Here is a 24,851-nt window from a genome sequence, read left to right as displayed (position 1 = left end):
GCAGATCTATTGGAAGTGATTAGCAAGCAGCGCAGTTAGATAATTGTTCTGTCTAATTCCGGTGTCACTTCATGTATTTTCTGCTTCCTATTAAAAATTTCAGCAATAACTGAACTGTAACCTATAAGACAGAATGGGTCTTCTCCAGGATCAGAAGGGTTAACTAATGTCTGCAATAATTTGTTAATTCATTGCTTTCTGAATCTTAATGCCAAGAAAGTAGAATATGGCTGGAAGAAAGTATTTAAAAGCTTAAATGAGGAACTAAATGGAAAGGCATTTCCACCTTATGAGAAGAAGCGGAGAATGTCCAAGGTCATGTTATCATGAAGATGCGTCCCGAGGGGTCTGCACCAGGAACACCCCGCATTAGACCCGCTCCTCTACAGACCAAATCTTGGCTGCTAAATGAGGTGGTGATAAAATTTGTCACAGAGAATGAATGTACTTGATACTACTAAGAAATTGCTTTGTCTAGACATATATATATGGACGAATATAAAGAGAGCTGGAATAAAACTGCGGGATTGTTGTACGACCTCGCAAACTTTCAAGTTCTCAGTGTAAAAATTTCTTGACTTTAGGTGATGTGGGAATGTGATACAGACCTTGTGGGTGTTATATATGTCGATGGCCTGGAGAATCATTAATCTTTCTTAAAAATGACATTACACTTTGTTCATTCCATGTGACAGTATTGTGTTCTGTACTCTTGTTACATTATGGATACACTACCAGTATAAGCGTGTCAATGGACACATCATATAGTTCATGTAATCCTTTCTCTACTTTTACCTTGGCTCTTCTGTATGAAGTAAATATATAGTATATTCCCACATTATACAGTCTATACACCTCATCGCACAAACATCTACGTCTCATGGGGACCGTTTTGGGAGTGTCAGGACTGGCTAGAAACAAGGGGTTACGGAAGTCCCTACGCCAACCCTCTTCCGTGTCCCTGCCTATGTGCCCCCCTGAGCTAAACCCCAGGGCGACAACTGGGCGACGGTCCCTACTCTGCACTAAGGACGTGACCCCTGGAAGGGAAGGGACAAGTGGAGAAAGTATGAAAACCAACTAACAACAGACCAAGGAGCAGATAACCTCAGAGTCAAACCAACTGGGAACGTCAGGCCGAGGGAATAGACAAGCTCAGAGTCAGGGAATATCAAGGTCAAAACTAAAGGCAGGACTAAAGTACGCGGGTGTTAGCTGGACAAAACCTAACCAAACACTAGCATGGGGATCGAGCACCTGGCAGACTAAATGCAGAAGTCCCCACCTATCACGGGGCAGAGCGAGATGACACGCCGGCCAGTGATGTAATAAATCCAGCCCCTCCCCTGCTATGCCTCCCAGCAGGAGAGCCATGAGTCCGGCCCGGACCGACGTGCCCCGCACTGCCAACCAGCCCGAGTGACCACCAGAACGGGGGAAAACCCCGAGTGGAGACGCCCACGAGACCACCAGCGGCGCCAGGGAGGACAGTGCGCCCACGCCGAGCACTGGCGCTCCCAGCGGTGAGCCTCTTCCTAACAGGCAGAGGAATGTTGTCCCATTCTTATCTGATGTAGGATTCCCGCTGCTCTGCAGTCCTCAATCGTCTTTGCGTTTTTGTGTGTCATAATGCGCCAAATGTTTTCTATTGGTGAAAGGTCTGGACTGCAGGCGGCCGGTTCCCCCCGGACTCTTCTTCTGTGAAGCCATGCTGTTGTGATAGATGCAGTATGTGGTCTAGCGTTGTCTTGCTGAAATATACAAGGCCTTCCCTGAAAGAGACGTTGTCTGGATGGAGCATATGTTGTTCCAACCTCTATATACAGCTCAGCATTGATAGTGCCTTTCAGGATCTGTAAGCTGTCCATGCCGTAGGTACTAATGCAACCACATGCCATAAGAGATGCAGGCTTTTGAACTGTGAGCTGATAACAAGCTGGATAGTCCCTTCTCTTCGAGTTCGCAGGACATGGCATCCAAAGAGAATTTCACATTGTGATTCATCTGACCACAGAACAGTTTGCCATTTTACCTCAGTCCATTCTAAATGAGCTTTGGCTCAGAGAAGACATCGGCGTTTCTGGATTGTATTGATATATGGCTTCTTCTTTGAATGATACAACTTTAACTTGTATTTGTGTATTGTACAGAGAACGGTGTTCACAGACAGTGATTTCTGGAAGTATTCCTGAGCCCATGCAATGATTTGTATTACAGAATCATGCCTGTTTTTAATGCAGTGACACCTGAGGGCCCGTAGATCTCGAGCATCCAATATTGGCCATCAGCCTTGTCCCTTGTGCATGTGAATTTCTCCAGAATTCTCTTAATCTTTGATGATGATATGTTCTGTAGATGGTGGGATATTCAAGGTATTCACAATTTTATGTTGGACATTCTTTCTGAAAGTGTTTCACAATTTTCAGATGCAGTTTTTCACAGATTGGTGAACTTCTGACCATCTTTTGTGAGATGTGTGGCTGCCATCAATTTCTCAATGTTTCCCTTCCCCTCTGATCTGTGTTGTATGTTCTATAGCAGATAAAATATAGTTAGATGAGATTTCCGAATTCTTGCATTAGTTTTTTCTTTACATTTAGTTACATTTTTTACATCGGTGTACCTTTTTTGGAATTGAAGTTGTATTTCTATAATAATGAAAACTAGATATTGAGCTACTTTTAAGAAGTGGGCAGCTCGCACTGGACGCTTGTCTTGGCAGACCTGAAAATGAAAATCCATTGCCAGTTATAATGTAATGTACAACAAAAGCAAATGGAACGAATTTGTGTTGCCAAATTATTTTCGATATTTGGATGTTGCAGAGTTCTTGCGATTATCATACGTTTCCTTGAATGCCTTTTCTTCATGCATTTTGTAAATGAATTACTGTAGTTCATTTGCTTTGTGTTTTGGCACAGGCTTGGCGCAGTCTGGAGCTTGGGGATGTTTTGATGAGTTCAATCGCATTGAGCTGCCGGTGCTGTCAGTGGCTGCACAACAGATTTACATAGTCTTACAATGCAAGAAGACCAAGAAAACCCAATTCATATTTACAGATGGGGATGTGGTGGACCTGGATCGAGAATTTGGAATATTTCTAACTATGGTAAGTTCATCTTCAGACAACACCATTGTGTATTGGCGAACGCATTGGCGTATTTTACACGCAAAAAAACACACACGGATGCTACCTGTTATTGAAATAGCCAATAAGTTGAATGATTTCAAGATGTGTTCTTTCGCTGCACAAATGCGCAGGACAATAGAGCAGGCTGGGCATTTTTTTGCACGACCCAATTGCACACGCCAAATATGTGCATGTTGAAGAAACCCATTGAAATCAATGGGTTCTGTTTTCTGCATATTGCGTGAGCAAATTTGTTGCTTATCAATACGTTTGTGTGAATCCGGCGTAAGGATGCTAACTAAAGATGAGCGAGCGTACTCGCTAAGGACAACTACTGGAGCGAGTATTGCCTTTTGCGAGTACCTGCCCGCTCGTCTCCAAAGATTCGGGTGCCGGCAGGGTGAGTTGCGGGAGTGAGCAGGGGGGAGCGGGGAGGAGAGAGAGAGATCTCTCCGCCCCCTACCGGCACCCGAATCTTTTGAGACAAGCGGGCAGGTACTCGCAAAAGGCAATACTCGCTCATCTCTAATGCTAACGTAATCTCCTTGCATGGATCCTCTTGGATAACCTGATGACTTTCAGCATCATGTAGGTAGCAAATTTTGCAAAAACAATGCACAAAAGATATTGTTAGCCCTGCTGTATATATAGGTTAATACTTGTTATCTGGAATCAGAGGTAAGGTCTAGGACCTGGCAGAACTATTCCATCTGTTCCTGGTGCCATCTCATTTGCTGCCAAGAGTGCCAGCAGGGAAAGGATACAATATTTATGATGTTATCATGCTGAATTTGCAACATTTCCTTAATGTAATGTATAGAATAACAGCACACTGACAATCACCCTTATCACTTCTTTTCTTTTACTCACTCATAAATATAACAAGGCCTTTAACCCTTTCCAATCCACTGTCTGACATCTAAAGACATTATGATTTAAGGATGTACAACTCTAATGTTGGAATACATCTGTTGGGGTTCTCTTACTGTATATTGCCAGCCTCTCTGCTGTCGGAGCCTATCCAACGTGTCACCTCATGCAGTACTGGCTTTAGCCAGCAGATAGCGCCATTGTATAATGGCAGAAAAAGAGTAAGCCCCCTAGGAAAACCAGGATACAAATTGGATTGGAAAGGGTTAATAAAATACATTGTGAAAACAACTTGAACACAGTTTGCGGACACCGATTTGTTTTAAATCCCTTGATAACTTTATGTAACTCCAAGCGCCAGCTCCATGCGAGGATACACCTCCCACCGGGTGCACGGACAGGTGCAGGTACACCAAAAGCAGCTATAGAAACAAAACTCCGGCACTTCCATGCTATGAATAAGAACTCTGTTCGAAATATGTTAGCGCAACTTTAGAAGATGTATTTAGCCCTGTAATTTAAATAAAACACTGTTTTTATTCTGTAATCCATGGAAGTGCCGGAGTTTTGTTTCTATTACTTGATCTATCTGGTTATGTATATATTATAGAAACACTTGTTTTTGTTTGTAACTATTATTTTTACTTCCTTAGAATCCGGGGTATGCAGGGCGTCAAGAGCTCCCTGAAAATCTGAAGGTTCAGTTCCGTACAGTGGCCATGATGGTGCCAGACCGTGCTATCATCATGAGGGTAAAACTCGCCAGTGCCGGCTTTCGAGACAACCTAATCCTCAGCCGTAAATTCTACACTCTATACAAGTTGTGTGAGGAACAGTTGTCTAAGCAGGTAGGGTTATCCGTGTGGGAACATAGAAAGCTCTTGAAAACCATCTTGATCTACAGTAGTTACTGTATTTGTATGCAGACACTTACAGATGATCTTATCCTATACAGCAATAAACAGTCTTCTAAATGATTAAGCATCACAGATATTGGTCTGCTATAGTGGTACTGGGGAGAGCTCACACCTGTACAAGGTGTCAGGAGTTATCTTGTGAATAAGGTTGAACGCTGGCCAGCAAGCTCAAGGTGAGGCAATGCAGATTATCAGGGTTCAAACAAGGCATAATAGTGGGTGCCATACCGATATGGCGTTCCATTTCCGATATTGTGCGGGCATTTAGCATTCATTGATCGACAGTGTCACGTGTACTGGGAATACATCATAGAAAACATTGCCACCTACAGTGGCCACCCAATGGTGCTTAAAAAAAAAATCTTTACTCACCTATTCCTCCCCAGGCAATCTACTTACCTCATCCTCTCCCCGTTGATCTTTTCCTGTCTCCGGCAGTCCCCCGGGTCACCTCATCTCCAGCAGGGTGATTCTTCTGCTTCCTATGACAAAGCGTCCATTTACAGGCATTCCTCTTCCTGCTCGCCAATGTACGCTACATCACTAGTGTCGTAGCATTCACAGCCTAGCAGGGAGTGCTGAGATATTGCAGAGACTGCGCATGTGCACAGTTTCTGCAATAGATTAGCATTCCTTCCTAGCCAATGAATGCTACATCACAGAGACATAGCGTACATTGCCAGGCAGGAAGAAGAATGCAAGGAATGCACTCTACATAACAAGAAGAAGAGGATCCGACCAGCTGGAGGTGAGGTGACCCGGGGACTGGAGAAGATCAGCAAGCTGAAGATGTGGTAAGGAGTCTGCCTGGGGAGGAATAGGTAAGTATAGAATTTTTTTTTTTAATAACAAAACCCCTTTAATGATTGCAGCTGGCAGCATGTATTCCACAGGTCAGTGCAGCGTTCTTTAGCTTCCCTTAGATTCGGCAGGAGAAGACCCACCCCACCAGAGTGCCTCTATTTTCACCACAATACTGGACACAGTGCCTCACCTGGGCTCATGAGGCCACTAACTGGACTCTAGAGGACTGGCAACATGTGGTGAGGTCCAGTGAGTACCAATTGTTTAGTGCTGATTGTGGGGTTCATGTGTGGCACAGACCTCATGAAGCCATTGGCCAAAGTCTTCAACTAGACACTGTGTGGGCTGACTGTGATTCCATACTGGTGTGGGGTGTGTATTCATGGCATGGATTGGGTCCACTGGCCTGCCTAAATGCATCATTGACCGTTGTCTGATATTTTTCACTGTGATCATTTTTAGACAGTCAATGACTTCATATACTTCATTAGGGTCTCCTAAATACATGCACCAAATCACGCCTCCCTAGCTTCATTTGTTTACCCATGAAAAAGTAAGGTTGGATATTTTTTGAATACACCTTGTATATTGTAAGAGTGCAGTACCGAAAGGGGCCAGTAGGGGGTTTGAAAGCAGGCTGTCTGAAGGAATATTTAATAGAGAAAGGATCTAGCTTGCTGATTAATCAGGGAACATCTGTGTGGGTGTGGCTGGAGGGGAGAAAACCCTGAGTGGTCCATTCTGTTCCACACCAGACTAACGCTTGATCTCCACTGGAACTCCTGCTGCTGCCTGGGAGAACCTGGAGTCTGATGGGATGGATGGCCCTTAGACTGCCACCCTGGATGGATACAAGGTGATGGATTTTGTTATGTGTTTGAGGCACTAGACCTGTACGATATAGAGAGTAAACTCTCTTATTTAGCGTCCAGCCGGCCAGGGACTTGCATATGTTTGTGTGCACTGTGACAAGTAATACCAGTGTGAAGATTATGCTAGATTTGCTGTTGATGTAACACAATAAAGGACAGAGTTAAGTTTGCACCAAACCTCAGGCCTGGACCTAGTGGTACTGTTGTATCTTGTCTCCACCGGAACTGTGAGTGGAGACATGGTGTTGTGCTGCTGGAGTAACATGGAATGCCCACAGCTGGCTATTGGTCCTGGACTCCCATCTAATTCCCCCCACCCCTTCCCCCTCATCTCACCTCCCCACTGTTGTCACTGTGCCTGCTGCTTTGATTTATCTGCTCCCTGCTCTGGACAAGCACTCTCCCACCCGGTAATTTCACCTCTCGCTGCTGTCACTGTCCCTGGCGCTTGGAGTTATTGCCTCCCCGCTCCTGCACTGTCCATTGTGAGTGTCCCCGGTGGCCTGCAATAAGCGCTGCAAGATTTGGGAGCGCTAATGTGTGTTTGGCATGGAGAATGACAGCAGGGATCGGACAGCAGCGGAGCAGAGAGGAGTGACGGTAGGGGAGCCTAAAACCACTAGACACATTGCAGCGCCGATGCCAGGCCGCCAGGGAGAGTCACTACGGACAGTGCTGGAGCGGGGAGCCGATAACTCCAAGCGGCAGTGACAGCAGCGGGGAGGAGAGATTACCGGGAAACAGTGGTTGTCCCAAGCGGGGAGCAGATAAAATCTGAGTGGCAGGGACCTTGACAGCAGCGCGGAAGTAAGATGAGGGTGGAAATTACCTGTGAGTCGGGAACCAATAGCCAGCTATGGGCGTTCCATGTTACTCCAGCAGCACAACCTCTTGTCTCCACCCACAGTTCCAGTGGAGACAAGATACAGCAGTACTGGACCTGGTTTACTGGTGTGCAACCCTCCATCTGGTGGAGGAAAGATGGTGATCCGAAGAGCTCAATACCCCCAAAAGTTGTCACTATGTATGTGTATTTGTGTGTGTGTGTATATATATGTGTGTATGCATATATGTATGTGCATGTATATATATAATATATTGTGTGTGTATAGATAGATATAATATATATATCTATCTATCTGTGTGTATATGTGTATATATATAATGTGTTTATATTCATAGCCGAGAATTTACTTAAACTGCTACAGAATAAATTAAATTCTTCCTCTGCTTATTATATTTGTCAACACAAATGTTACAAGTTCATTGCTGTGACAGGTATAACTAAAAGTGACTGTAAATTGTAAGATCATTATGTACTTGTCACATTTGCAAATCATGTAATGATTTCTATTAGAGGAAATACTGCAAGTTAACGAGTAAAAGTTTTAATTCCATTCTTAAAGATACGCATATGTAGCAAAAAGTAAAAATGTTAAGATATTTAAATATACTGTGTATTTTATGTAGATACTGTATATTTTTCCATTCCATTAGGTCCATTATGACTTTGGGTTGAGGAATATTCTATCTGTCCTTCGAACTCTGGGGGCAGTGAAAAGATCCAACCCTGAAGAGCTGGAGAAGACTGTCGTAATGAGAGTTCTGCGTGACATGAACCTGTCAAAGCTGGTATGTTACCTTGGGTTGGTTTAGAAGTACTTATGCTATATAATTGGTGAACCATTTGACATGGTGTTGACATGGCAGGTGGCATATTTGCAGAGAAACTGGATTTGATCTGACAATATGTTATCTCATTTCTGCCCTATTGCTATCAGGTTCCTCCTGTCCATTCTGACATGTTATGACTGAGAAGAAGATATAAAATATCACAGATATTATTAAAATATATTCTTTAAAATACACTGTACAATTTCTATATAAAAGATGGCTTCTCTGTTAAGCAATGTAGCCGTGTGCCATCAGGAGCGACTTTGAAATCATAAGTTTGAGCCGGATCTTCAATAACCAGTTTATGCTGTTGGGCTCCTGAGATGTAAATGAATTTTGAGCACACGTTTTGGAGTTTTCTTTTCAATATCCTTAACCCAACATTGTGCTTCAGTGCCCATTTATACACATCAAGATGACGCAAAACCACTTTGGCCGGTTTCACATCTGTGTTGGAACCTTTGGTTGGAGGTTCCATCACAGATCCGGCTCAAAATGCAGATAAAAAGTGCTGCATGCAGTGCTTTTTCCTCCATCCAAAAGCCAGGCGTCTGGGCAGAAAGCAGATGGACCCCTTTATAGTCAACGGTTCCGATCAGAGAGGGAGTAGTTTGGCTACAGGGGTTCCCCTTTCCCCAAAGGGCAATCCCCAACGCAGGTTTGAGATTAGCCTTACCTTTTTCTTGAATCAGTACATTTGTTTGGATGTATAAACTGTTCTTAGTATATTTGTAGTTGAAAATAAATGTCCAAAATATTGTGCCTTTTTGTCATTCATTATCCTAATTTTTTTATTCAACACTTTTTAAACATGCATACAGTTTAAGATGCATTGAGCTGGAAAGACTGGTAAAGAGGCATAGGGGAAGGAAGGGAGAATATGAGGAAGAGGGAAGAGTGGAGTTGCAGACCACGAGGTTTCGGGTCGCTACTAGAGATGAGCGAGCATACTCGCTAAGGGCAATTACTCGATCGAGCATTGCCCTTAGCAAGTACCTGCCCGCTCGGAAGAAAAGGTTCGGCTGCCGATGGCGGGCAGGGAGCAGCGGGGGAGAGCGGGGAGGAACAGAGGGGAGATCTCTCTCTCCCTGTCTGCCCTCTGCTCCACCCTGCTCACTGCCGCAACTCACCTCTCACCCGCGCCGGCAGCCGAACCTTTTCTTCCGAGCGGGGAGGTACTCGCTAAGGACAATGCTCGATCAAGTAATTGTCCTTAGCGAGTATGCTCGCTCATTTCTAGTCGCTATACTTTGTTGTTCTTCCTTTCAGCATTGTTGTAGTTGAATAAAAAAAACTTCAGGATTCTCTCCAATCCACATTTGGATTAGTTGTAACAATTAGTTGTACTGCTTACTAATAGTCTTCAATGCTTCATGTTCTATGTTTTGATACATATTAAACAGTCCAATATTATTGACTAACTCCCAGGTAGATGAAGATGAACCTTTGTTTATGAGCCTGATTAACGACTTGTTCCCTGGAATAACTCTGGATAAAGCTGGCTATCCGGAGCTGGAAGCTGCCATAAAGAAGCAGACAGAAGAAGCCGGGCTTATCCATCATCCTCCCTGGATTCTGAAACTTATCCAGCTGTATGAGACACAGCGCGTCAGGCATGGTAAGAATGCCAATCGTATTGTGACTAGAGCAGAATAGCTGAACCAGGTTCACACTATAATGGGCATTATCCAGGGCTGATTATTTTTTGCTATTTATATCATTTTTTGTTTTATTAATGCTTGGTTCATTAACATTTGCTTACTTTTATGATGACTAACGGAGAACAGAAAAGTATTGTCTATTAAATTGGACATCCCTGATGTATATGCAAGCCTGTCTATCTGTAGTTTACAAACTGCACCAAATCAGTGAACCAGACTGTGGGCTCACATAGACTTTTAGTCATAAAGCCTATGGAAACCTTTGGGCAAGAAAATTCAATACACACATATCTCACTAAGTCACTGCAGAAAAGATGGATGCATCTATCCTGTTTTTTTTTTGCATTGAATTTTCCTTCTTATCCATTTAGAAAACCTCATACTTGGTTTGCAGGTTCTCTTACATTCAAGTTTCTGGCTGGGGAGAGGGGGAAATCACAAGCACTTATTAGCTGTCTCTCATGAGTGTACAAAAAGCTCAGCCTCCCTCCCCTCTGCACTTTCAAAGGCTGTGTAGCATAACCACACCCACTCAATACTACACAGCTATCTCTCTGTCTATTTCATCCTCTCTGAGTAGCTGCTGGTCCATTACTCCTGACTAGCCTTCTGTAATATTAGCTGTCTCTGATCTGATCCCCTCCACCATCCCCGGCACTGTCATACAGCCCTCTCTAATAGCTCAACGGAAAGGTAGCAAAAGCCCATTCATAACAGGGGAGCAGACTAGAGGGGGAGCTGAGAAACAACCCATCAGTTTACTCTGACAGAATATGCTAACATTTCAGTCTTCCAGTCTGTTGTGCCTTGAAAAACAATACAAGGATAGAAATCAAACAATCACAATTTTTTATGATAACCAAGTACAAAAAGTCTACGTTTCCAAAATCACATTGATTAAACGGAGAAAAAGAAAAGTGGAAAGGGGTACACTGCCTTTAACCTCTATCCACTCGTTTGTGTAGTAGAGTTCTGTATACACTTGCAGCTGAGTCAATTAAAAATCTCTCACTGCTTGGACCAAACACAGAGATACCTGGAGGTAACATAGTTGAGATTTTCACCTTCAACCCTGCTATCCTCATTACTCAGGCTAAACTGGTGGAACTTCCGACAAAATATCGTCTGGCGTTGCCCTGCAATCCTGTGGGTACCTACCTAGGCAAAATAACCATGTGGAAGAGAGCAGTAGGCATCAATCCTGGAGTGGCATTCTTGGTGTATGAGACAATATTGCTCCATGTGCCAGTGATCTATTGAGCATGTGAGGCTTCCAGTGGGGTTAGAGATTACCTTTTGTCGATGCTATATACTGGCAGTATATACAAGGCTTTATGAAAATAATGGAAACGCCTTGGATTGGTAATGCTGGATGTCCCAATTATTTAGATAACCCCCTGTATAATGATCCTGTACTTTTTGGATTAAATGTGTGTATAGCATGTTATAGCAGTTATATTGAGACTACACATGATACAGTTATAGAACATGTGTTGAGTCTTCAAAACCTTATTGGCCAATGGCAATCAATGTGTTCTCTCAAAGCACAACACTCCTATGAATTAAGGAGTAGAAGGAACCCATAACATAATAACATCAGTGTTCATTAGTTCTTGTTATAATACACGGGGGCAAGAGGAAAGAAGGTTTCTACACCACACAGAAGGGGTGTTATAACATGAATAAGAATATCAGTTGTATATAAATATAGTTATCATTGTATATTTGTGTGTTTATATATCACATGAGGCTGTAGATCTATGAATGCACACTAGGATACACCCACTGTTATAAAAAAAACTGTCAAATCATATTTTGCCTGATGTGATTGGTCTAAGCACTGCTATCCTGTTTAATACTAATGCTATGCGTTTTGATAACCTGAGCCAATAAAGAACGATGTTACTTTTATGTTATGAGTAGAGATGAGCAAGTATACTCGCTAAAGGCAATTACTCGAGCGAGCATTGCCTTTAGCGAGTATCTCCCCGCTCGAGAAGAAAGGTTCGGGTGCCGGCGCAGGGGAGCGGTGAGTAGCGGCAGTCAGCAGGAGGGAGCGGGGGGGGGGGGGGGGAGAGGGAGAAAGGGATCTCCCCTCCGTTCCGCCCCACTCTTTCCCCCAGCTCCCTGCCCGCCGCCGGCACCCGAACCTTTTGTCTCAAACGGGCAGGTACTCGCTAAAGGCAATGCTCGCTCGAGCAATTGCCTTTAGCAAGTATACTTGCTCATCTCTAGTTATGAGTTCGACTGTCAGGTGTTGTAAAATGTGTATATACTGTATATATTTTTAAATATGCTATATTGAACAATAGAAATGGCAATGGACAAAGTGTAACCAACTGTAGAGTAAAGGAACACATGGCTGCATTGTGTGGCACAGTAGGACAAAAAAGAGCACAGAATGAAGAGGAATAATGAAGGTGTTGTCCTAGGAGCACAACACGCCGAAAGGCCTGTCAACCAACAAGAGCAACCTCCCCCCGCGGAACAGGATCAGGAGCATCTCTAGAGTTTTAATAGATGCTTGGAAAACCAAAGGAAAAGACAAGGGGCGGAGAAGTGGAAAAAATCATTTTATTGAAGCTACACGTTTCGGCGCTTCCTTGTATATTCAAATGCGGTGCCTTTAATGAGCATTTCTTCCACTCCTTCACCTCCTGTGAACTATATCATTTCCCATGTGTTTTCTAAGCATCTATAGAGTATTTAAGATACACCAATAAACCAATACTACATAAAGGGGCAAATAGAAGCCACATGTACATCGATAAACTAAAGCAGCCATACCAAAGGCATCATCAAATGATTATATAACAAAGATATTCAGAGGGCCAGGATCATGAGAGCAGCACCCCGACTGAGAAAAGCCCTTAAGACTGGAGGGTTAGAGGAGGAGCGCCCCAGCAGCCCCATGTGTAATCACATTTTTCAGGACATTTACAGTTTTTATAAACCATCCTTTCATATGATTATCACTGATTTCCATAAAGACTTAGTAATGCAATGGATTTACCCTCGGCCTCGAACTAAGTTTTTTCTGGCAAAAACTGCTCTTTTCATACAAGAATACAATGGTAAAATGTTGCCACTGCTTGTTGTCCATTAATCCGAATAGACAAAGGATCTAATGGGACTAGAATCCCTACTATAAAAGAGATGAGATCCATTGCCTGGCTCCAAAAGGTATTTAATAAAGGGCTGGTAGCATATAATATGCCAAAAATCATCAGGCATATTGAGGGGCATGATGGGAGCGTGATTCTGCCCTTTCTTGGCTTGGTGAATGATACATAATTGACTGAGTTTATTGTTGGTGGCTGGTGAGACTCGGGTGTGTGATTCGAGGTTCTCCAACCATACTTCATCATCAATTCCACTTATTCAACTCTGTCATCCAGATGGTGTTGGCAAACGAACAAACTGGCTTTGAGGAGGTGCGTGTATGGCAGAAACGAAGCCACAAAGGCCTCGAGATGCCAAAACACCTATCAAGGCTTGCCTAAAAATAGGTCGATGTTCTGGAAGGAAGTGGTTGGAAAGCCCACGACATAATAGCAGGAATCTAGTAGATTGTACTAAAGCCGTATTTCATGTGTTGCCTTTGCTAAAACGGCTCCTCTTGTTTGTATCAGGTGCTTTAGTTTTCTCCAAATGTGACAAAATAATTGTAGCAACCTATTTGTCTTACCGGTAGATTATACTTTTAGGTTCTAAAAGTGAAGCAATATGTAATTGTTTTCTTTGAAATTGAAGGAAAGAATTTCCATAAAATAGAACAAATACACATTATTCCATATGAAATGAAATCTATTTTTATTCTGTTATTCTGAGGCTGATTCATCGCTGCGTTTGCAGCTTTTAACAGTGATAAATCAGCCCCACAGAAAACGTACTGCAGCCTGGAGGGATATTATCTCCGGTAGAATAGGGGTAGAACATACCACCATCATGGATGTCTGCTGCGCTGCTCTTATAGGACTCTTCACAAGGAAATATTTATGTATAGCCGCTGAGGAGTCGGATCAAAGAACAAGTTGTTTGCGCTTTTAAATACATAGAAATTAAGCTTAAAGGGATAGATAATCAAAGGCTGATTGATTGGGGAGGTTAAAACTTTTGACATGTCCCTTTTGACATTTGAAAAGTTTTAGAAAGCACAGCTACACTTTAACCCTTTGCAATCCAATTTTGGATTCAGGGTTTTTCCTAGGGAGCTTTCTTTTTGTGCCATTATACAATGGTTCCATCTGCTGGCTAGAGCCAGTACTGCGGTATGGGACATGCTGGAGAGGCTCCCGACAACAGAGCAGCCAGTAATATACAGTAAGAGTACCCTGCCTGACGTCTTTCGACCTCAGAACTGCACAGCCTTCAATCGAATGTCTTCAGACGTCAGATAGTGGATTGGAAAGGGTTAAAAGAGTTGTTCAATAGATATATTTGAAAAGGAAAAACAAAAAGAAAGACTGTTACTTGTAAGATAATAAACTAGGGTATGCTCACCTGCTGTGTGCCATCACCACTGCGATCCCGTTTCCTCTTATTCTTGGGTCAAGCAGTCACGTGGCCTTCTAAGCACATGACCACTTAAGCCAATCACTGGCCTCAGTGTGGTACTGCTTGGATTGGTGATTTCCATGTGCTTGGATGAGTATGTAAGCGCTTGACCTGGAATTGAGCAAAGACTGGGGGATCAGAGCGGTGGGGCATGCAACAGGGGAGCAATCCTTGGTTTATTGTTTTGTAATGTAAGTGGCTACTTTTTTGTTTTTCTGAATGCGCTCACCACATGACCAATTTAATGGATTAGTCCACTCATTGGAACCAACAAGAAAATGGCCTGGTAACCCAAGGCTTGCCCAGGGTCCAAGATCCAGATGTACCTTTCTTTAGCTTGACTCTCATTGGGACGTGATAGGGCGGTGTGCCACGCTATCCCAATGGTTTATTTACACTTGGACTCTGCTTTACAATGGGGTTTGTTCTGCTAAGATTAGAGAACAATAGCTTTTCAATGGATTAAGACCTTTTTACACCTTCTCACAATCCAGGTAACATTTGCTGCATTTGTACTCCCAGTTAAGCACACAGGAAAGGAAAAAAGATCCAATGTAGCATAAAACTATAAATATTTTATTACATCCATTAAATTGGAACAGAATGCCTGACAGTAACATTGACAATGTCCAACGATACCATCATCTGTGCAGCCGGAGTCACTTTACACACAAACCATAAAAGTAAAAAAGTACAATAAAAGAAAAAAAAAAAATATATATATATATATATAAACAAACCAAAGAAGGAGACAGAAAACATAAACATGCATTAAAAGGATTGCACCAAGATTGCAAGTTATCCACTATCTACAGGATAGCTTTCTGATCCATGGGGTTGCACCGCTGATCTCCAGAACAGGACTCCCTGATCCCGTTCTGTCAGTCACCTCAGGGATCGCTTCTGCCTCCGAAGTGACTTCAGCATGAAGAGAGCCCTGACCGAACATGTGCTGTTAGCACTCCAATCTTTTCAATAGGGCTGACACCAATACCCATGCGGGCCCTGCTTAGTTATCTCCACAGTCCCATTGAAAGTGAATGGAGCGCTATTGTGCTTGCATGACCAATTCTTCTTTCAGTCTCCTCCTCACTGTGGGGGGTGCAGTAACCCTGCAGTGAGGAGGACGTGGTCACAGGACCCCACCATTCCTGAGACCCCCACCGATCATCAAGTTACCACTTATCCTATAACTTGCAATCTTGCTAAAACCTCTTTACTAATGCAAAGCTGAATCAGTGCAGTAATTTTACCTGTGAGGACAACTGGGGCTGAGCAAAAAAAAAGTCCAGTAGGCTCCCCTGTGGAGAAGCGCTCTCCTCCAGTCACCCCCACTAGTGGGCTTGTTAACATGTTCACTTGCTACTATTTTAAACTGCTGTGATGAAGAGCTCCATTGGATGGTTTATGAATTTCAATCTTTTCAGCATCCTGTATTTGCTCTGCTATCCGGACCTTCACTCTCCTCGTTGTGCGCCCAACATATGACTAGAAGAGAGCACTACTCAACAGCGAAAACTATGGCATTGGTTTTTTTTTGACCAACGCCACTCGTCTTCATGAGTCAAATCATCACATTGATGCAGTTTTGCATTGTTAGTGCTTGTTTATGGGTTTTGTCTCCGTTCATTTATATTTTTAATGATATGTTGTTCTTTTTTTTTTAATGTTTGTGCATTAACATCAGATTCGCAGGAGTGCATGTGTATTTGCACGTGTGTGAGCGCGGGATGTTTGCAGAACAAGTACATCGTTGTTGTATTTTACGGTCCTTTTTCCATGCGCACGTACATTTGCGTGTGGAAAACAAATACGCACCGATTGAAATGGCTAATCAGTCTAATGAATTCCAGATGTGTTTCATCTCCTAACATATTTTGCGCACATTTGCGCATTCCCATCGACTTTTATTTTCAATCAGGTTTTATTGAATTTTTTTTTTTGCAGAATTAAATGGCATCTAAAAGTCTTAATTCCCCACGCAGGGGCTAAATATTACAAGCTCGAAAACTATAAACTTCAATATAGCACTTCATTCGAATAGCAAAATAAGTAAGAGGGGGTGGGGGGGGGGGCACCAAAAACACATAACGGGGTCGTCAAGATTACACAGCTGTTCTCCATAGTTTCTGTAGTTGGAAGTCATAGCTAGTTAATGGCGGGCAGGTTAGGTTGTTGCGATATTCTAGTCTAGCACTGGGGCTTCCAGGTAAGCAATCCAGGGTTGCCAAACATTCATGATTTTGGGTAAAGAATCTGTTCTGGTTGCATGAATTCTTTCGTACAGCATAACTAAAGATCCTATTAATGACTTCTTGGAAAGTAGGATTAGTGGATTTCTGTCTGGAGTCAATGTGAATTCTTGTGGCCATACAAATATTCTGTATACGTTTATGGACTCTAAACCTAATAGGTGGTTGGCAATCTGCTAGTATGAAGACCGAAGGAGACTTTGGTATTGGACCTACAAACATGTGGTTTAGTAGGCTACTGACCTGTGTCCACAGCCCGTCCACTACTGGGGAGGACCACCGGGTATGGAGCATGCTCCCCCCTGGCAACCACAAAAACACAGCGGGGTTAGGGTGGAAATAGGCGGTGTACCCTTTGTGGAACCAAGTACTTTCTATGTAGAGCCTTAATTGAGGTTTTCATAAGGAAGACCAGATAGCTACCTTTTGATATCGTTGTGCAGCAATGTTGCCATCTTTCCGGCGTCGTCTCTATCCCCAAGTCCTCCGCCCATTTTCTCATGAACGGAGATTTCTCGTTATTAGTGGGTTGGTTTAGCATACTGTAAATATCTCTGGGAGGGGTCATTGGCACATAAATTTTCGAAAGCGGTAAGTTTGGGGAGTAAGGAGGGCAGGGGTAAGGAGTGAATAAAATGAAACACTTGATGGTCCATAGGAACTCCTGTATGGGGGGTTTGAATATGGCATAGAATTGTTGTATTGTGCGAAGTTTAGACTTATCGAAGAAATTACGTAGCGTGGTTAGCTGGTTTTGTCTCCTCCATGTAAAACTGGAAAGGTCCATACTCAGTAGGAACTGTGGGTTAGGGATTATAGGGAGCATTGGGGAGGTGGAGGCTATACTTAAACCTGGTACTTCTCCACAGCAGGAGAGAGTTATATGAAAGAGGACTCATTTGGAACAGTCTCGGGGGTAGGCGCTCCGTGGACCAAGTTAGAAATTGTATAGAGTAGGGATTCATGTGTCTTCTTTCTACTTTGACCCAACGTGGATAACTTGTCGTACCTAGACAGATTGCCCATTGGGCTTGTCGTGCTGATTTATAATATTTGATTAGGTTGGGTACTGAGAGGCCTCCCAACCTCCGGTGTGTTTAATTCTGGTGCATTTCTTAGCCTAAATAAAATTGAAAACTATGCGCTGGAAATAGTGAAGAATGGATTGAGGGTTCCCATTGACTTTGGTGCCCAAATGTGCGGGAAAATAGAGCATGCTGTGACTGAAATGCGCAGGTAAATACACGCATGTGAACGAATGCATTGAAATCAATGGGTTCTATTTTCTGCATATTGCGCCTGCAAATACACTTGTGTCAATCTGACCTAAGGGACATGGGTGCACACATAATGGTAGGTGTGTCTTTTACTATATAGACTTACAGCCAGTATATGCGGACATGGTCAAAGGCTTCACGCGTGAAACACATTGACCAAGTCCCTCTTTTGGCGGTCCTCTGAGCAAATTGTTGGAAATTATTACCATTACTGGCTTGTATTCTGTCCTGATTCTACGGATTAACCCTTTGCAATCCAATTTTGGATTCAGGCTTTCCTAGGAGGCATTCTCTTACTGCCATTATACAATGGCGCCATCTGCTGGCTAGAGCCAGTACTGCGGTATGGGACATGCCGGAGAGGCCCCCGACAACAGAGTGGCCAGTAATATACAGTAAGAATACCCTGCCGGACATCTTTCAACATTGGAGCTGTACAGCCTTCAATCAGAATGTCTTCAGACATCAGACAGTGGATTGGAAAAGGTTTAATAAAGTGTTTAAAGTTTGATGCCACGTTGGTTGCTGGATCCTTTTCTGTGTGATTGGTCCACTCATTGCACATTTTCCCCACCTAGGATATTACCGATGAGATTAGCGCCTCTGTTGTCTCGCTTGCCTTCCTGAATTGGTCAAAGTATTGCAAAATAGAAAACCATCTACAAAGTGCAAAGTGACTTCTTTAAATCGAAATGCATCCAAAATGCTAAATCTTGTGTTCTGATGATCACTTACGATGAATGGCTGATGAATGAATCTCTCTACAAATTGGTCAGTAGTTTGAAAACAAGCGTCCTGATTGCGGCTTTGGTGCGGCGGTGGTGATTATGGCAGCGTTCGCATTCTCCGCACAATGCTGTAATAAACCTGTAAGAGAAGTAAATGGAGTTTGACATATTACAAGAATACGGTATTTGCTATTTTAAAGATCTCTCGGAGAGGATAATTGGTTTGGATGGTTCATGAATGCTTTTCAAACAAATTTGGTTGTAAAAGAAAATGCAGCATTTTGTGATGCAAAACCTTTGGAATGAATAAATTTAGGAAACTAAAATAAATTACGGCATTATTGATTCTGCCGCCAGAATGGAGTCTGACACCTCGCTGGATTTGTTAACAGACATTTGTTTTACAACTTTTGTAAGTTCTTTTTTCTGGATTCTACTATTTTCATATTTATTCATGACCTGGTAGAAGGATTGTGCAGTCCAATAGCTATATTTGCAGAGGATACAAAACGACGCAAAGAAACACTAGAGAGAACAGTGTAGGGTTGCAAGAGGATCCGGATAAGTTGGGGGCAGAAAAGTGGTAAATGAGGTTTAACCCTTTTCAATCCACTGCCTGACATCTGAAGACATTCTGATTTAAGGCTGTACAGCTCCAATGTTGGAAGACGGCCATCGAGGTTCTCTTACTGTATATTGCCAGCCTCTCTGCTGTCCGGGCCTATCCAACATGTCACCTTATGCAGTACTGGCTTTAGCCAGCAGATAGTGCCATTGTATAATGGCAGAAAAAGAGTAAGCCCCTTTGGAAAAGCAGGATACAAATTAGATTGGAAAGGGTTAACACTGATAAATATAAAGTGCTGCACATGGGTAGAGGAAATACATGTCCCCGTTATACACTAAATGGGAAACCACTGGGGAACACTGACATGGAGAAGGATTTGGAGATTTTAGTTAGCTGTAAGCTTTACTGGAGCAACCAGTGTCAGGCAGCTGCTGCCAAGGCAAATAGGATCATGGGGTGCATCAAAGGTGCTCGACGGGGGCATGATGAGAACATTGTTCTTCCTCTTTACAAGTCACCGGGCAGACCACACATGGAATATTTGGACAGTTTTGGGCATCGGTACTCAAGAAGGACGTATCAGAGCTTCAGCAGGTAGAACGGCAGGAAACTAAAGTAATGGAATGGGCAGACTACAATACCCAGAGAAGCTATAAAAATTGGAGTTATAGAAAAAGACAGCTGACGGGTTCAGTACAGAGATCTCTTTCATCATCTATTATACCCAGTACTGTGACTGTAACAAGGGGGCGCCCTCTACATCTAGAGGAAAGAAGGTTTCTATACTGACATAGAAGGGGGTTCTTTACTGTAAGAGCAGTGAAACTATGGAACTCTGTGCCTGAGGACGTGGTGATGGCAGATACGATAAAAGAGTATAAGAGGGTTCTGGACGCCTTTCTTGAGTGTTACAATATCACATGTTATATCACTGATTACTTCAGAAGGGTCGGTGATCCGGGGATTATTCTGATTGCCAGATTGAAGTCGGGAAGGATTTTTTTTTGCACTTTAAGGAGAATTGGCTTTGACCTCATTGTTTTTTTTTTTTGCCTTCCTCTGGATCAACATTGTGGGGTTAACAGGCTGAACTTGGTGGACATATGTCTTTTTCAGCCTAACCTACTATGTTACTATGTAAATCCTCCAATAGAGTCATTTAGGTATGATCAGCAACTGAAATCCCATTCTAAAACTGTGTGTTGTTCTTTCAGGAATGATGACTTTGGGTCCCAGTGGTGCAGGCAAAACCAAATGCATTAATGTCCTAATGAAGGCAATGACTGACTGTGGAGCTCCTCACAGGGAAATGAGAATGAACCCCAAGGCTATCACAGCCTCCCAGATGTTTGGCACACTTGATGTGGCCACAAATGATTGGACAGATGGCATATTTTCAACTTTGTGGAGAAAAACATTAAAAGCGAAGAAGGTGAGCCCAGCAAGTGCCACAACACTGCGGTATTCTCTACTTGCTGCCTGTAATGTTGAGTTCGGAGCCCCTTACCTTCTGTTCTGGTACAGTGAAGGAGGGTTTTTAAAATAAGATTCATGCATTTGTGAATTGGTGCAAATTGTGACAAATGTATCAATATGGCAGAGGTTGCAGTATACATTTAGCAACTAGCTGAACAGTTTTTCTTCTTTGCCACCACCTAATGGCTGGCATACAAATACAGAAAACTTTTGCACCAAAGTGATGCACTTTACTAGACCGTTTAGCCCCACCATATTTTCTAAACAGTTTTGAAAAGGTGGTGGACATAAAATGCTACTTATTGTGTATATTGGTATACAATTTTGTTTTAATCAATTTTTATTAACCCAGTAAGGACCAGGCGCTGTAAATATATGGCGCCTGGTCCTGGGCTTAAAACCACGCCAATAGTAAAATTACTGTGGCACTTTAAGCCTTCTGCTCTGCAATCAATCAGAGACAGGACAGGTTAGTGACAGCTGATAGCCTGGAGGAGAAGGCAAAGGCAGGAGGGGTTTTAACCCTTTCTGCCTTTTCCTTTGCCAAGTACACAGCACTCAATGAGCACTGTGTACTGGAAAGTGGAAGGTTTCCTTCCACTGTGGGAGCCGGGGGGTCATGTGACCGCCGAGGTTCCCTGCTATAGCAGAGCTTGAGGGTCATATTAGACCCTGGCCAGCTCTGTCAGTGACTAATGTCACTACAGGGGTTGCTTTCCTCTGTAACTGGGGCTCCTATGGATGCGGCTCCTATGGATGCCCCAGTGGGAAAGTGTCAAATAAAAAAAAAACATGTGACTGTCCTCCAGAGGTCTTATATGACATCATGGGGGACATAGATAGTAAAAAACAAAATTACATACATCAGTTATAAAATAAAATTACAGAATAAAACAACAATATATACATAAGAAAGAAAATAACCCAAAACCGACGCCAACCAAAACCGTCGCTATATGCGCCCTGTAAACCAAAACCATACATATTATATATCAAAACACCTGAAACAAATAGAGGAACCCGTCCCCATACTTTATTTTAGCATAAATATACTAATTAAGAAAAACAAAACTATAAATGTTTAAAAAAAAACATTTTTTACCTTCCCCCCCCCCCCCCCCAAAAAAATATTTTTTTTAATCTTTTTACCCCCAAAAAATGGGAAAAAAGTCAGTGAACAAGATATTTTAAAAAATCGCCCTATACGTCACAGAAAAAAAAATGTAGCAGAAATAATATTGCTAGCTGAGGGAAACAAAATAGGGCAGTAAAACCGCCACAGGGGTAAAATCCCTAAAAAGTGTCTGGTCCTTAAGGGGTTAAAGTTTTGCAAATATTATAAAATAAGCAATAGCAACAGAGTCTCGAAGGACCATATAAATGTGTGAAAACATTTTCTTATGTAATTTCAAAACTTATTTGCTTATTAAATCACTCCCATTGTGTGTACATTAGTGTATGAGGAACAGATGCCACAAACTTCTGGGACCCAACCATAACCACTAATGATAACAGGAGGAGTGGTGCCCCCAGAGGTTGTGCGGCGGTCACACCATACAAGCGCTAAATAACGCAGCATCCAGCATGTACGGAGCAGAGGAGATCCCTGCAGGAAAGTCAAGAAGCAAAGTAGTAATCCATGAAAGGAGGGCCCGTAGTGTAGTAGACAGCAGCACTTATATAGAACGAGGCAATGCGTTTCCGTGCCGGACTGGAACCTTCATTTGGGGCCTTTTAAATCCTCATATCTCCCTGTACTATTGTATAAACCGCCTGATGAAGATGTCGGTCGGCACAGAAACGCGTTGCCTCATTCAATAAAAGTGCAGTTGTCTATTACACAACAGGCCCTCCTTTCAGGCCGCCTGGATTGTTACTTTGCTTCTTGACGAACATTGACTTGGCATTTGAAGCATTGTGATTAGACATGAGCGAACGTACTCGGTAAGGGCGATTTCGCAATCGAGCACCGCGATTTTCGAGTACTTCACTACTCGGGTGAAAAGTACTCGGGTGCGCTGTGGGGCGGGGGGTTGCAGAGGGGAGTGGGGGGTAGCAGTGGGGAACAGGGGGGAGCCCTCTCTCTCTCTCCCTCTCCCCCCCCAATCCCCGATGCAACCCCCCCGCTCACCCACAGCGCACCCGAGTACTTTTCACCCGAGTAGTGAAGTACTCGAAAATCGCGGTGCTCGATTGCGAAATCGCCCTTACCGAGTATGTTCGCTCATCTCTAATTGTGATAACTATAATGTACAATGCTGCAAGCCTGTAAATCGAGTTATCCCCATGTGCCGGTTATGTTAACCCTTTGCAATCCAATTTTGGATTCAGGGTTTCCTAGGGGGGCTTTCTCTTTCTGCCATTATACAATGGCGCCATCTGCTGGCTAGAGCCAGTACTGTGGTATGGGACATGCTGGAGAGGCCCCCAACAACAGATCGGCCAGTAACCTACAGGAGGAATACCCTGTCGGACGTCTTTGACATTGGAGCTGTACAGACTTCAATCAGAATGTCTGAAGACGTTAGACAGTGGCTTGGAAAGGGATAAGGACTGCTACATCTGTATATATATATATATGTGTGTGTATAATCCCACTGATTACATTTCTTTGCAGGGAGAACATATATGGATAGTCCTAGATGGCCCTGTTGATGCTATATGGATTGAGAATTTAAATTCTGTTCTGGATGATAACAAAACTCTCACTTTGGCTAATGGGGACCGTATTCCAATGGCACCCAATTGTAAAATTGTGTTCGAGCCTCACAACATCGATAATGCCTCTCCAGCCACTGTGTCTCGCAATGGGATGGTATTCATGAGTTCTTCTGTGTTGGACTGGAGGCCTGTACTGAAGGCTTGGTTGCAAACCCTACCTGCTGCTCAGCATGAAGTCCTATGGAAGTGCTTCGACAGTATCTTCCAGGTATGTTATATTCTGCTTAAGCTGTTCTTCTCACCACCAGTACTAGGGTATTTTTCCTTTGTATACAGTACATGGCTAGCAATCTCTTTCACATCCAACATTCTATTTTTTTTCATTTCCTTTCTTCTTGGAACATATCCTTTAAAGTTAAAATAGTTAAAATAGTCAGGTCAAAATGTTCCTTTAAAGAGACTCAGTCAGCATATTTTTGCACCCTTATCTGAGAGCACATAAGGTAGTGCCGGTCACACTGATCACAGCGATATGCTGGCTGTGTGGATCTGTGCAGGTGTTTTGGAGAAACTTGTATTTCATTAGTAGCAGTACGTACATAGAGGACTACTTAAGGTAGTCCTGGAAATTCATGAGCTGCAGGCTAGCTACACCCACTTGCCCTTCCTCCAGCCAATGACTGTCAGCTGCCAGCCTATTACTGTGGATAGAGAGAGAGCTGCCAATCATTGGCTGGAGGGCGTGGCTAGCTGCAGCTCATGAATATGCAGGACTACTTCTGTGTCTGTCTGTTACTAGTAAAATGCAAATTTCTCCAAAACTCCTGCACAGATCCACACAACAGACATATCACTGTAATCAGCGTGACCGGCCCTACCGTATGTTGATAGGGGTGCAAAAACATGGTGACTGTCTCTGTAAGAGACCATTATTTTGGATTTTGGGATATCCCACTAATATTAAACCACACTTTCCAGTGAGTTTTAACAGTTTCTTGCATTCGCCGATAGACCAAACAATCCCTTACACCCAATGCTTGCAGGAATTAAACTGACACTTTTGTCGCACACTCTTTATTTGCTTTATTTCGATGAGGCTTTGAATGTTCCAGGATGCTTTTCTAGCATTTTTAACAGGAAGGGGGGTAAAATATTGTGTTAAATCAAGGAAAATAAAGGATAATTATTTTGTACAACAGAGTCATGCTTGGCCCACTTTTTTAATTATACCCCGCTCTTTTCTCTAAACCGCGGCTGGTGTTGCATCTGAGCCGCATGCGCTTCATTAATCTCATACATCCCCTAATCTTACATGACCATTTTCAATTAAATTGTTGCACAGTCTTGAGCATTTATTATTTTACACATTTACCAGAACTGGATTTCTCATTTAGTGTTTTGTGT

At 43.0% G+C, this 24,851-nt stretch overlaps 1 protein-coding gene across 1 annotated transcript in view; it reads left to right on the top strand.

Moving 5' to 3' along the window:
* LOC136578989 (dynein axonemal heavy chain 5-like) overlaps positions 1-24,851 on the top strand; it is a 363,128-nt gene that overhangs the window by 143,415 nt on the left and 194,862 nt on the right. Inside the window, exons 43-48 of the mRNA XM_066579223.1 lie at positions 2,922-3,109; positions 4,654-4,848; positions 8,091-8,225; positions 9,696-9,885; positions 20,525-20,742; positions 23,404-23,715. Of these exons, the coding sequence (XP_066435320.1) occupies positions 2,922-3,109; positions 4,654-4,848; positions 8,091-8,225; positions 9,696-9,885; positions 20,525-20,742; positions 23,404-23,715 (1,238 nt within the window). The remainder of the gene's footprint in view (positions 1-2,921; positions 3,110-4,653; positions 4,849-8,090; positions 8,226-9,695; positions 9,886-20,524; positions 20,743-23,403; positions 23,716-24,851) is intronic.

The sequence above is a fragment of the Eleutherodactylus coqui genome, chromosome 9, assembly GCF_035609145.1.
Source record: "Eleutherodactylus coqui strain aEleCoq1 chromosome 9, aEleCoq1.hap1, whole genome shotgun sequence".
In the NCBI taxonomy this organism is placed as follows: domain Eukaryota; kingdom Metazoa; phylum Chordata; class Amphibia; order Anura; family Eleutherodactylidae; genus Eleutherodactylus; species Eleutherodactylus coqui.
The sequence above is the reverse complement of the archived record's forward strand: the minus strand, read 5'-3'. Positions and strand labels throughout refer to the sequence as shown.